At 43.4% G+C, this 13489-nt stretch overlaps 1 protein-coding gene across 1 annotated transcript; it reads left to right on the forward strand.

Moving 5' to 3' along the window:
• The first annotated feature begins 2122 nt into the window (after window positions 1-2122).
• Window positions 2123-9830, forward strand: tlcd4b (TLC domain containing 4b). Its single transcript, XM_071535033.1, has 6 exons — window positions 2123-2271; window positions 4395-4484; window positions 8230-8288; window positions 8684-8778; window positions 8941-9014; window positions 9160-9830. The coding sequence occupies exons 1-6, from the start codon at window positions 2126-2128 to the stop codon at window positions 9512-9514; spliced, it is 819 nt and encodes a 272-aa protein (XP_071391134.1). The 5' UTR covers window positions 2123-2125; the 3' UTR covers window positions 9515-9830.
• The last annotated feature ends 3659 nt before the right edge of the window (window positions 9831-13489 follow it).

The following is a 13489-nucleotide window of genomic DNA, read 5'->3' on the forward strand; positions in this document are numbered from 1 at the left end:
CTTATGTGGGCTACATGCCTAAAGAGTCATGTGCTGGTCAGAGGCTAAACGACTTAGGTTGTTTTGGAAAGAGAATGACTTCACAGAATCTATGGCTAATATTGGGTTACTACCTATATATCAGTCAGTCAACGATTATATTTGCCTTGCCCAATCATAACCGGTAGCTAATTCTTCTGGGATAAGTGATTTTTGATGGTGTTGCGTCATATTAAGTCAACATTTTCTATGGTCTAATCAGAATAGGCCAGAGTCCAGAATGGGTTACAACACAGTAGATGTTGTACTGGCAGCGGTTGCAAAGGAACTAATATATCAGTCATAATGAGGACCCACAGTAGCACCCAGTAGATCCTGTAGAACCTATTGTAGATTTAGGGGATAATTTTGGTTCTGAGATTCAGGTTTGCTCTCTACAGTAGTTGGTCTCACCCATTTCAGGATCAGTCCTAGTAAGTGTTGCAGTTTAAGAATATTATTTGGATATTGATATTATAATATATGGACAGTTTTGCTGTAATTATAATAGTTTTTGAGCGGTGGGAGGTGGAGGCTGAGCAACAAAGCCAGATTTGTTTTGTTGTAGTTAGTTTTTATTAACTGTGGGTGCAATTTTCCAGCTTTGCGCGGCCACTGTAGCTAAACACTGAGGACCACTCACAACCCGCTAGTTTTGTCAAGGGCCTGTGTAGCTCTGACTGAGGACTAGAAACCTACTTGCTCCTAATCCTGCCTCTCCAGGAAAGGAGGCCAGGCAGGAGTGAATGAGTGGTTGACGCTCCAGCCTGACCCCAGAAACGTCTGGGTGAATTAAAACATTAGGCTGAACCAAAATAGGACAAATTTAAAAATGCCACCTATTTTAAGAATTGTTATTAGCAGACTCTAATTAGTGTTCTTGAACTTGAACAAGTCACTCTCAAAGCAGGAAACCAGAGAAGATTCAAATCTGCAAAGTAGGCCTAATGCCAGACTCATTGACAATGAATGGAAAAAAGGCTTGGTGGACTCAAGGATTGTTTTTCTGAACTGTTCTTCTTTAACTGTGGTGGGAAAAGACCATTTGAACAAGAGCTGGTTTTGCTGTTTTGGCGAGCACAGTGCTATTTTAGTCCTTCATCTCCAGTAATTGGCTGTAATGTGAAAAGATAGGCTTCTAGTTTGTTGAGCTGTGGGAGAGTAAACAGAGACCTCTTCAGTTAATGTGTACTTGCATGCATGTTCGCACGTGTTGATCATGCAGTTTCCGGTGTCTGTCTCTGTTCCTCATTCATATTGTTCCACCACTTATTTTCCTCTGTCTCTGGCTAATACTGCTAATAATATTAACACTTAAAGCTTTATAAGATAATAAAAACATGAACAATAAATAAAGAAGGAAACAGAATAAAATACCAAAGGGCTAATGCATAGAATTACTAAAATACGAATAAAAGCAAAAAAAGGACCATTGTTCAAGTAAAAGTAAGCCTGAAAACTTGTGTGTTATGCAGTCACCCACAACCCCCGTCTCACTCCCCCTGAAACTCTTGCTCCATCTTGACAATCCTCTTTTCTTTCGTTGCTCAGCCTTTGTTTTCTTCCCAGGGATTTTTGGTGTGTCCTAAACAATTCAATGTAATCCCCTTGCAAAATATGCACAATAATGGAGACCTTTTTTTTTTTGTTTTAATCTAAATGCTGGGGAAATATACATTTTCCAATGGTTCTTTAACACCCAATACCCTTTTCTGTTTCTGCCACCCTGGTTTTTTCCTCTGTTGCCCTTCGCTCCACTGCTGCTCCTGTTCCTTTCATCTTCTATGCCCCCCTCTATGAACTGCCCTGCTTGTCTGAAGCTCTCTTGTCACTACTACCGGACAGTCCATGTCTTGGGCTTATTTTTTTTTCCTCTCTGTCCCTTTCCCTTTCTTTCTCTCTCTTTGTGGATTGGATGAAAGATGCAGGGTACCGCTTTTCCCTCTCTCGCCACCCCCCCCCCCACCACCTCTGTTCCTCTACTGGCGGTGCCCAGGATGACTGACAGTCATCGATTGAACCTGTCCATGTGTATCACCTTCTCTATATCCTGCTCTCACCCTCCCCTTCCCTTCCTTTGCCCTCCCCTGTTGTGTTTAGGTGAGTGATGGAGATGAGAGAGTTGACCGTGGTAGCTGGCAGCTTCGTGGGGTTCCAGCTACTTTTCTCAGTGGCCAGCCCGCTGCTCTCCTCTGCCATCACGCAAGGCTACGGACGCCTGCCTCCCACCAAGCTCACAGAGTGGAACTCCAGGTTGGTCACAGGAACAGCAATAACACCGCTACCCCCTACTGTAGATACCCCTGTGTCTGTATGATTGACTCACTGACTGACTGTCTACCCACCTGTCTGTCTGACTAGTGCAACAGACCAGATGAATCCGGTACTAGTCAGCCTAGCGGAGCAATCATTGGGCAACGGAGACACCATGCTGTGTCATACAAACCCTGCTACCCTGCAGTTGCACACCTATAGTGCAACAATATGTGGCACACCTATTGTCCTAACTGTACAATACTGCAATACTTCTGTAATAGCCTACACCATTGCAATGCCTGTTATGGCAACTAGTTTTAGTATTTCAGTATCAAAAATATCTTGAGTATTAAGGATCATAAATAGAATTTATGGTCTATACTTGTGTGTGTGTGTGTGTGTATGTGTGTAGCATTAATATACGGGGGGAAAGCATCACAAAGCATCACAGTCTGTATATTTATATAATATTTTAAGAATATTTAAGAATATTTTTAAGAATCTTATGACAAATGTGTAAAACACAAAAGCGCTGTTAGCCTGTTTTTGTACCAGTTCACCCAACATTTATCAACAAATAGTTTTCAGTGCTGTTTGGTATTATAGAGTAAAATTGTGAGGTCATGACAACCTGACCCAACTGTACTCCCAGTTCACCAAACACTAATGTGTTTGTTGATGCAACTCTGTTGAAATGGACCACCATCTGTTTCAAGGAATGTGCCACAGGCCAACTCTCATCATTCCTCCCCACTACAGTGGTGATTTGAATGTATTGATGGAGCAAAGAACAGTTTTAACTTTCCAGCAGAAACTTTAGGGGTGAAGTTCAAAGGGCAGTAATTTGCGGTTGCATAACATCTTTCACTGGCTCTCAGTAGTTGGCTGATTTTTTTTTCTCCCTCCTTCTCTCTCTTTGTCTGCCTGTCTATTTCTCTTGCTATCTGCCCATACTGTTAACCCTTCACCCATGGCACCATAGTTTACACTGGGCTGTCCATCCATATCTGAGCGCAGCTTTGGGAAGTAGGTGGGGGGTCAACCAAGGAACAGGCTATAACAAGTCAAAGGCCAAACATCCATGGTTCGGTTCAGAGTGGCCCACCATTGCGTAACAGCCAGCTCTGAGTGTGTCAGTGTGTTCTTTATGTAACCACGACTTGAGCGAAAGGAGAGAGGGAAAGAGAGAAAGCAGTCCCACAGAAACAGCAGGGGTTGCATGCTTAGAGTTGTGACGAGCAGCAGAAACTAGAAGGCTGAGACTGGGGTTTACTATTTTTTATTTTTCTGTTGTCTTTAGACCCTACTTCTTTTCTTTATTGTCTGCTCTGTTCTGTTAAATTGTGCATCCTTTCTCTTTTTAAACGTAATAATTAAAAAAAAAAAAAAAAAAAGACTTGACGATACAAGAATCAGGAACAGGAGACGGAGAGTGGACATGAGTTTCATAATTTAGCCCACACAGACAAAGCTACATCGGCACTCTGTTGACCAACTTCCTTTAGCCAAGTTCCTCCATGGCTGTTCCATTCTTAGACACTTAACTCCAACTCCTGATGCCAGCAGTTATAATGGGCTCATCCACTCATACAGTAGCTGGCCTGTAGTGCCAGTCTTGGCCAGGGTCAGGCCGGCAGCTGTGGCCCATGGACAGGGACTGCTGTGCCCCAGGGGCTGTGCAGTGACAGTGCAGGAACTGTGAGTCCGGCTGAGCAGAGATAAGGGCCATCGGAGCTCTGGAGTATCTCTTCACTGGCCCAGATAACCACTCCAAAGGTCAGGGGTGATGCTCAACCCGGCCTGATAGGATAGAAGTTACACTTGCATGGGCAAAGACACACGCAGGCCACATGGATGGAAGTGCATGCATGAACAGACATGCACATGGACTAACAAGACAGACACACAAACACAAACACACCCGTACACATTTTTGATCCATTTGGCTTCATTGCGGTTGGACCCAATTTACTGCCCATTGTTATGTTCCCTGTTCAGTGGTAATATTGTTGGCATCTAGACTGTAAACTGCGATTGTTCTGCACCATCATGTTTACTATTTTGGTTTGTGTGTTTGTGTGTGTGTGTGCGTGTGTTTGTGTGTTTGCGTCCCCTCCCAGGTTGGTGTCGACTGTGCATGCCCTGATTGTGGGCTTCTTCTGTTTGTACATCCTGTGGTTCGATGATGTCGTCAATGCCGACCCTGTCTGGTAAGAGGAACAGAAAGTAAAGCAAATTTGTGAATCGGGTATACAAAAAAAGCTATCCTTCTGGCTTATGAGAAATAAGCCAGAAGGATATTGAGATGCAAATAAGTAAGAGGTAATACCCGGCAAGGTCTAAGATAAACAATATGAATGGACAACACAAAGGCAAAGATCCATCCACTGCAAAGCAGAGAAAGATTTATTTGATAAGTCGACTCTAAAAATCAAAGAAAAACACTGTACTCAATGGAAGAGGCAAACATAGCAAACACACTGACACATTATGCCTTCGTCACTGTCATTTTGGCAGGTAAAAAAAAAAATCACAAGTTTTAGTGTGAACGCTTTGGATGTTTTGAAGAGAAACCTGTCTCCTCACATCTGCCTTTTCAGACCAGCAGCCATGACTAGCTCACAAGGGAAGGGAGGAAACAGATGAAGGGCTAGGATTGGCGGGTGGGTGGTTAAATGCCTAGGGAACGATGGCGATGCCGTTCCCTTCATCAGAAAGAAAGAGGGAGAAGGAGAGGACAGATCTCATCTGTCAGTGGAGTCTCCAGAGAGGCGTAGATTCAGTGGATTTACCCTTTCATTATTGTCTTTTCTGTCTTCTCTCTGTCTCTCTCTCTCTCTCCGCTACTGCTGACTGTGTTATTTGCATCAATGAATCCTGAAAAAGAGGAATGGTAATTTCTCTCCCTCTTTCTCTCTCTCTCTCTCTCTCTCTCTCTCCCTCAATATCTCAATCATCCTTTTTCACGTTTCTCTCCAGCTCTCACTCTCACCATCTCCCTTATATCCATACCTCTGTTCTCCTTCTCCTCTTTCTCTACTTTTCCCACTACACTCTCTTTTCCCATTCCCTCTGTTTCTCTTCCTCTCTGGCTCTCTAGCAGACAGAGTAGAATCCCACCAACAAGGCTCCTTTTCATAGCAAACAACAGCAGCCTAGTCTTCTGCCCCCCCCCCTCGCCCCTCCTCCCCATGTGACACCCCCCCCCCCTCCCTGAGCCTCCTGCCTCTAGCTGTCCCTTGTAGCAGCACCCCACGTCTCTGGCTGTCGAATCAATACAGCACACCTCCCTCACTCTTATTGTCTCTCTGTCGGCCCGGCCGGCATCGCTGATGGAGCGAAAAAGGGGAGAAAAGAGAAAGAGAGAGGGGGGCAAAGGGGAGGAGAGTGGAGAAGGGAGAGGGGACACACACACACACACACACACAAACACACACACCCCTCCTGCTCCTGCTACCAACCTTCATCTGCAGAGTGTTCAAGTGTTTTGCATATTAGCCCTCCTCCCCATGTCTCCTTTTCTTTCCATTTTCTGAGAGAGGTTTTTGTAAAGTCTAGATTTCTCTCGCATTATTTCCTTCAGCTGTGTTTCTGTATAGCTTGGATAGGAAGAGATGGAAAAGGTGAATATCATTTGTTTCTGTGTATAGCTTTTCGTGTTAGTGTAGTATTGATGTTCTAACTTAGTCTTTTCTATTTTGTCATATCCGTTTCTTTCCTTACTCCTTTTTGTTCAGTTTCTCACGGCCACCAGCTTAGCTTCTCTCCTTTACCTCCCAACACGTAGCCTAGCTATGTTTTTTGCCCCAGCAGTATCCTAATGCATTAAAGCTCATCTCGTTGCAACACTAGAGTGGTGTAAGCGTTAATTCTCCAGTCAATCTGATTGTATTACAGCATCATTAAGACCTGTCACACAGCAGTATTGTTCGGCCTGCTGTTCTCAATAGTGCTAGAGTGGCCAGAGCCAGACTGTTTGAACCTGCTTTGTTTGCAGCAGCTTCGGCCTTTTCAACGTGTCACTCTGGCTGGCGGCGCTGCCTAGGCTGTTATCATAATCCACTCAATTGACATGCAGTGTGTCTGACTGCCGCGCCTCCGTTGCTTTTCTTGATTGGCTTATCTGAACTTGGAAACAAGTTATGTTTAGGCTAAGGAGAATGGAGAACCAGCTCAGTTGAGAACAGATGACATTTCAGGGTTGTGTTGAGTTGAGGTGAAAATTGGTTGCGGTGTTTCATGCAGGAATGTAAATTATTATCATACATTATTATAAATTATTATCATACATTATTATAAATTATTGTTATATTCTAGGCTAAATTTGATCACCTATGAAGTCTATATCATAGACACTTATGCAAGTTCTATTTTCTGTGTGAAAGGTTCCATTCCTCTGAAGAGGCCATTGTCGTAGTTTATTGGCCAAAGTCCAGAGAGTTAGCCGTACATTTAGAGATGGGTGTGGTTTTACAGTTAATAATACTGTAGCCGGATCACACTGATGTGATTATCAAGGAGCCTTTGGACTCTTGGACTGCCCCTGTTATTTATCTTTGACTATCAGGCTATCACTTAGGTTGGGTGTTACCCAAGCTTATAGATAGATAGATATATATATATATATATATATATATATATATATATAGATATAGATATAGATATAGATATAGATATATATATATATATATATGGTGAAGTGATGAAGTGAAGTGAAGTGATACGACTGATCAGTAAACAGGATGTGGAGTTGTCTCTTGCGAAACAGACATTAGGATGGATACATAACCAAGGAGGAAGAAACAAAATGCTTCAGTAACCATGTGACCAATAAGAAATTCCAGAATTTCTAGCTTTATGAAGTCACTCATTCAGGACACGCCAATCTCAAGCCATGAGTGATGCAAGAAAAATCGCATTAATGTCACACAGGCCTTAGTGTGTTTTTTGTTAGCTTTCATGTCCATAGAGGCCAGAGGAGATATTACTCTCATACTGTATACTGTATGTACACAGTCTAACGGCTTACAGCTAAGTACATAGAGGAGGTAGTTTGTGTACTGACCAATCTCTGACTTAACAGATTTGACAGCGGTGAGCACAGTGTCATCTGGGGGGTGAAGTAAGCCCTCATATGTGTATGTGTGTGTGCACGGACATTTGAGTGTGCATGTTTATGTGTGCTTGTGGTGTTCTGTTACACACCAGCCATTTGCCATACGATACTTGCGACTGATACCAGTATCGGATGTCTATTGAAGCACAGACACCTTCATTGTTATTTTGACTACAGTCGTTTAGCAGATGTCGTCGGCAAGGGCGGCTAACGGTCAGCAGAGCAAGTTAAGGGTCTAGTCTATGGATTGAACTAACTACTACTATTTATTGAGAAACTTGGTCCAACCAACATAACCATCCAGGTCACACATGTACTCAACATACGCTTCATGTAAAAGGGGGGAAAAGGCAGTAATGTAGATATACTAATATAAGACTCAAAAACACTTAAATCAGATATATTTGTCCTGTTGTGGACACACACACAGCACAAACCCTCACAGGCAGACACAGCGGGTAAACAGAAGCCCAACCTCTGTCAACATCTCCTGCTGCTTTGTCAACATGCGGTTCTTTTTAATCAAGACCTAACCAGGTCACAAGGGTTTCACAGTAACTGTTGAGGCCCATCGACATTAGACAATCAATCTTGATTGACTTTACTCAGTGATTCATGATTAGTGTGTTTGCGTTGATACATTAATTAGTTTGCGACGTTGCAGGGTGTGCTTGTAACAGCAGTAGATTATTGATCAAAAGAACACTGTGTGTAGAGTGCTTTAGATTTTGCCAGAATAGTAAGTAGCTTTCCCCTCCTTGTTTACCTTGAGTAATGGCCTGTAGTGTTATAACTGTGTTTAAAGCGTTTTAACACTGTGTTTTGTTGCTGTTCCACAGGGGTGATCCTAATCTTGTCAAACTAAATGTAGCCATTACCTGTGGTTACCTACTCTATGGTGAGCTGTGTTTTGTTTAATTTAAACCAAAGTTGATCTTTGATCTAGTCTACAATATAACTTCACTCAAACAGATCTTCTGTTATCTTCCCTACAAAGCCAAGCAGCAGTAACTACTTTTTGTGTGCTATAAAAGTTAGGACTAGAGTTTAGATTTCACATCAAGAAAAAATATTAACCATAAATGGCATTAAATGATGTGTTGTCCACTTCTCTACCAGCAACCCGTTTTTACTTTTTAATCCTTTTTTACTATCCTTGTCCTTGGTTTCACTACTGGTGCAGTTGCTGCTCTTTAGATTTGTAGGGAGGTTATGTACATAAACATCCTCCTAGTCAAGCAGATGTCTAGTGTTGCCTGCCCTCTGATCTGCCGCTCACCCTGTTCTCTCTAGACCTTGTGCTGCTAGCCTGTAACTGGAGCACTATGGGGGACAGCTTTTTCGTCTGTCACCACTTGGCGGCGCTCTATGCATATGGATATGTGCTGGTGAGTCTAACGTTCTTCAGAGACCCAAACTGTATAAACTTACTTAAGTAGTTACTTAGAATAGTGGATTGTTTACATAATTTGAAGATATCAGCCACTCAGCATATTTGTGTCATTTTGCTTGTCTGTATTTATGGTAGCATTTTTATTTGGTCATTGCAGACCCGTGGCGTGCTTCCCTACTTCGCCAACTTTCGCCTCATTTCAGAGTTATCAACACCTTTTGTGAATCAACGGTAAGTCAGCTTTACTAGTAAACATACTCCTGCCCCTCCATCATCCTATGGCTTACCACTCATATCACCCATCGCTTACACGCATATGGCTTACACGTTCTGTGTCTTTCCTGCTTGGCATGTCTTAATGTCCTTTTCCCCTCAGGTGGTTCTATGAGGCACTGAAGTACCCTCGCTCGGACCGGATGGTGGTGTTAAACGGCGTTGCCATGGCGGTGGTGTTCTTCTTGGTGCGCATCGCCGTCATGCCCTCCTACTGGGCCAGCGTCTTCGCCACCTTCGGCACGCAGGCCTTTGAGCGTCTGGGCCTGGGCGCCCAGGTGGCCTGGATCACCTCCTGCATCGCCCTGGACATCTTGAACACTATCTGGATGTACAAGATCACCCGCGGCTGCTACAAGGTCTTGACCAGGGCCGGAGCGCGCAAGGCTAAAGAAGGGGCAGAGGCGTCGACGTCTTCCTCAGACAAGAAGAATAATGTGAACAACCACACAGACTAAAGAGATGTAGAGTGGAGGAACACAGGGAGAAAGGATGTTTAGGCACAGACATTAGTAGGGAGGGAGGCTGGACAACTAGGAAGTTCTTACTGTACCCCACACCCCCCCCTCCCAGCCTCTCTCTTTTGCTACAGCCTCGGTGTCCCCCTTCCCCACAACCTCAGCCCTCTATCTCCTTGAAGTTTTGGGTATAGGACAGGGGTAAGAGTGACACAGGACAAGGAGACTGCTCTTTCACTCACTCGACACCAGCCTTTGCAGTCCCAGTGTTTTCACTGGCAGACTGGTACCCTGCTGGGTGATGGCCTTTGGTTGGAGATGACAAGGTAGAGCTGATAAGCACACTTTTGACTCCCCCCCCCCCCCCCCCAATCTCTCCCTTTCTCTATCATCACTACTAGCATCCTTGCTCTCTCTCTCACTCTCTCTCGCTCTCTCTCTCTCTCTCTCCCTTTCTTTCTCTCTCTCCCCCTTTTCTCTCACCCCTTCCCATTTCTCTCCTCTCACTCTCAACTTCAGCCAAAGCCCAATCATCTGAAGTGCCTGTGAAAGACAGGAAAGCAATAATTGTAGAGGAACAAGATCATCAAGTCTAACTAGAACTTAGCCCCCCTTCAGAAGACAACCCACTCTCACTCTCTATTGCTCCTGAACTATTGGAGGCCTTTTCTGTTGCCCTTTTCATATCCCGTCCACACTTGGAGGAGATGGGCCCTCCTGCTTGGCCTGCAGTATAAAGACCTCTCACACCAGAGCCATACAGTGTTTGTGAATATATAGGGCTCTTGTCTTAAACTCATCAGTTTGCCAGACCTCACAGACAGAGAGACAGAAAGACACCATAATGCCTCTTATACAATACATACTGTACCTGCTGTGGCCTCCTTGTAACTAATGGCACCTGCCTATATCACCAGCCATGCCCCTCCAACCCTCCTTTTTAATCTTGTCTGTAATGAAAGACTGCCCCTCCAACCTAGAGTAAGCATGCAGGGGAGAGAAGGACATGTGGATCGGGGACTGATGATCCCAACCAGCTCTCCGGCATCCTCAGCTTATCACTGGATGATTTTGCCTTTCAGTATTCATCATGTAGGCATGGCTGTGCTTTACTGTGCACTCCTCAAGACCAGTCATCCGTCTGGGTCTCTCTTTATTTTCTCGTTCCCCCTCTGTTACTCAGCTTCAAGCCCTTGGCAGCCACAGCAACACGTCTTATTCACATCACATTCATCACAACCCTCTGCCTCACTGGATAGAGGTCCACTATCCAGCTTGATCTTTTGGTTCTGTTCTACCTCTCCCCCAGCCTTATAAAGACTCAGTCCCTCTGCCATGAGAATAATCAACGGGTGTTGCTTTTTCTTTTTACTGTAAAGAGGGATTTTAGCCTTTTTGAAGAAAAAAAAGATATCTCCTGTAATATCTCTGGTTCAGAGGGCCTGAGAGAGCTTTCCACTCTTCTTCTCCCTCTCTGCTAACCGTCTCTGGAGCTTATCCCATCCAACGCAGTGAAACAGAACAGCACTACTGTTTTACAGAAGTGTGTCTAGCGTGTCTTAGAAGACACCCCTGGAGGCTTTTATACTTCCATTTATCTCCTGTTCTCAGTGACTCTGTGAGAACCTCATTGAGAGCAAGACAGGTTCAGTGTTTCTGGAGGGGGTGGAAAAGGTTCATTCTCTAACCTGGAAGTGTGCATATATGTGCACATGCGTGTGCGAATGTGTACCGTTCTCACATGCATGTGCATGCATATGCAGCTGTATGTGGTGCCCTTGTAAAACACCCACATGGTGCTCTTCCTTCTGCAGAATGTTAGCCATAGGAATGCTAGCAATATGACATTTTTAAAAAGTCTCTAATACAGATAATCATACGATCAATTCATTTGGATGTACCAATCTGAGAATCATGGCCAGACGTAGGGTCAATATGCTCTCACTGTTGAAAGCAAGTTGGCAAGCTGCATGTTTGTTTTTTGTATAAATTGCTCTGATCAATTTAAATCAACACTATAAAGCATGGTAAGATCGACATACTTTTGTGATGCCTTAGTGAATAGTCGAGATAGATGAATAACATCTAAATATTCATTGCATTAATCTAATGTTAAAAGGGGTTTGTCTTCCACAACAATTCATTTAATCCAATGTATTTTGCCTCTCAGAGCATATTGAATGCATGTACATGTATTTTTGATTCCTGTGCTCCCCTGTCCCCTCCTTCTGCACGTCTATATATACACACAGGCTATGCAGGTACATGCGGGATACAGCTTACTCACTACTGATGCTACCAGTTTCTCTTTAGGCCTGTTGGCATTACTGGTTCTTACCAATTTATTATTTCTTACCATTTTACAGTCTGTCAATAGCAGAGACAAATATAAAAGTCAACATGGCTAATATCATTACAGACTACTAAGAATACAGTTGATGTTTAGATTTGGTTTGCCTCAAAACTAAAAAACATAGTGGTTTGGATGGGAATCTACAAGCTGGGGACGCGTTTGGACCCTGCAACCACGTTTATTCCTGTTTTCCTCTCTGCTTACGTCTCTGTGTGTATCTATAGTTGGATAGATAGTTCTGGGTCTGAGAAGGTAGGTGTTTTCACTGTGGAACTATAAAGCACACTCCCTATGGAGCAATAACCCTTTGACCTCCTGTATTTCTGTCTGTCACCACAGAGGAGGGGCGAACTTGTTGTGCCTTCACACAAACAGCGGATGTGATGCAGTCAGCTAGAGATTTGGATTAGCATGACCTTTTTAATGTAAAATCCAGTGACTCTTGTGTTCCTCTTATTATCTCTATATTCCATATGTATACTGTACATGTATATATTTTTGTAACCTGCCTGCACAATGATTAATCCGGCCAAGTATTATTATCCAAAGCTGATCCCTCTCGGGGAGCCTGTTTTGTGTTTGTTTTTGCTCTCCTGAATACAGGGGCATGTCTCTATGAATGTTGTGATGGGTTACTTAGTGGCATTAAGATGAGCTGAAAGTGTCCAAGGTGATGAGACTGGAAAACAAATTTTTTTTTTTTTTTTGACATTAGCTTGTTCGGCTATATAGATGGCTGGTGGCTAGGCTCACATCTCATTTCCCAGGCCTCCAAAACTCAAAGCTGTGAAGAGTTGCAAAAGAACATTGTAATAACTTTTAGTCAAGAAACTATAATAATTTAACTACAGTGTAGGAGTTTTTTCTGTGACTGGCTGTCCAGTAATGCTGAGACACATTTTGTAGCAGCGTCTTTAATCCGCTTTTGGATGCTTTTGAGTTAAGACTACGGCTGCTCTCTGGTTCAGGTCTAGTGTATATGATGAAAATACACAGATAGAAAAATGCGTTGCCTAATTGTCCAAAGACTGGACAAGCTGTTGACTTGAGAGTTTTGGTACTTGTCCGTGTGGGAGTTTTCTACGGAATATATTTCAAAACCTGATATTTGTACTGTATCTCACAACCTTGGGATGATTGAAAATTGACAGAATGATGGAACAGTCAAATGAACTTATGGTGATTGTTTTGAAAAGGCTGCTACTGTGAGGCCATACCATGTATTCTGTGCAAAGTCTTGTATCAGAATGGAACAACCATGTTGCCTTTGTGTCTTTGGGGAGGCCAACGTTCATGGTGTTTTTAGAGAAGGTACACATCGCCTCAACATCCTGTCTTCAGATCAAGTAGAGACCAGATGTACACTGTAGTAATTAAACCACTGATCGGATCATTGTACTTGTTTCACTTGGATGATAGTGTGTCTCTCTTTGTGGGGTACATCATAACAACAGCTGCATCAGAGCTAGGCAGTTGGTACTTCAACAGTTTATTCTACAAGTCTTCTCCAGGCTACATACAGTATTTAGGCAATGAGGTATTGCTATTATTTTTGCCCCATTTTTTGTTTTTCAGGATGATTTCAGTTCCCTGTGAATTTAATACATAGTAAATTTGATCCT

Source organism: Centroberyx affinis, unplaced genomic scaffold (assembly GCF_046629955.1).
Source record: "Centroberyx affinis isolate AG114_WGS23_722 - 3 ecotype Tasmania unplaced genomic scaffold, CSIRO-AGI_Caff_v1 ptg002649l_1, whole genome shotgun sequence".
Classification (NCBI taxonomy): Eukaryota; Metazoa; Chordata; class Actinopteri; order Beryciformes; family Berycidae; genus Centroberyx; species Centroberyx affinis.

Coding starts and splice junctions, on each gene's coding strand:
- tlcd4b (XM_071535033.1), top strand. CDS start 2,126: ATGGAGATGAGAGAGTTGACCGTGGTAGCTGGCAGCTTCGTGGGGTTC. Junction 8,289..8,683: donor CTGTGGTTACCTACTCTATG/GTGAGCTGTGTT, acceptor TGTTCTCTCTAG/ACCTTGTGCTGCTAGCCTGT. Junction 9,015..9,159: donor ACACCTTTTGTGAATCAACG/GTAAGTCAGCTT, acceptor TTTTCCCCTCAG/GTGGTTCTATGAGGCACTGA.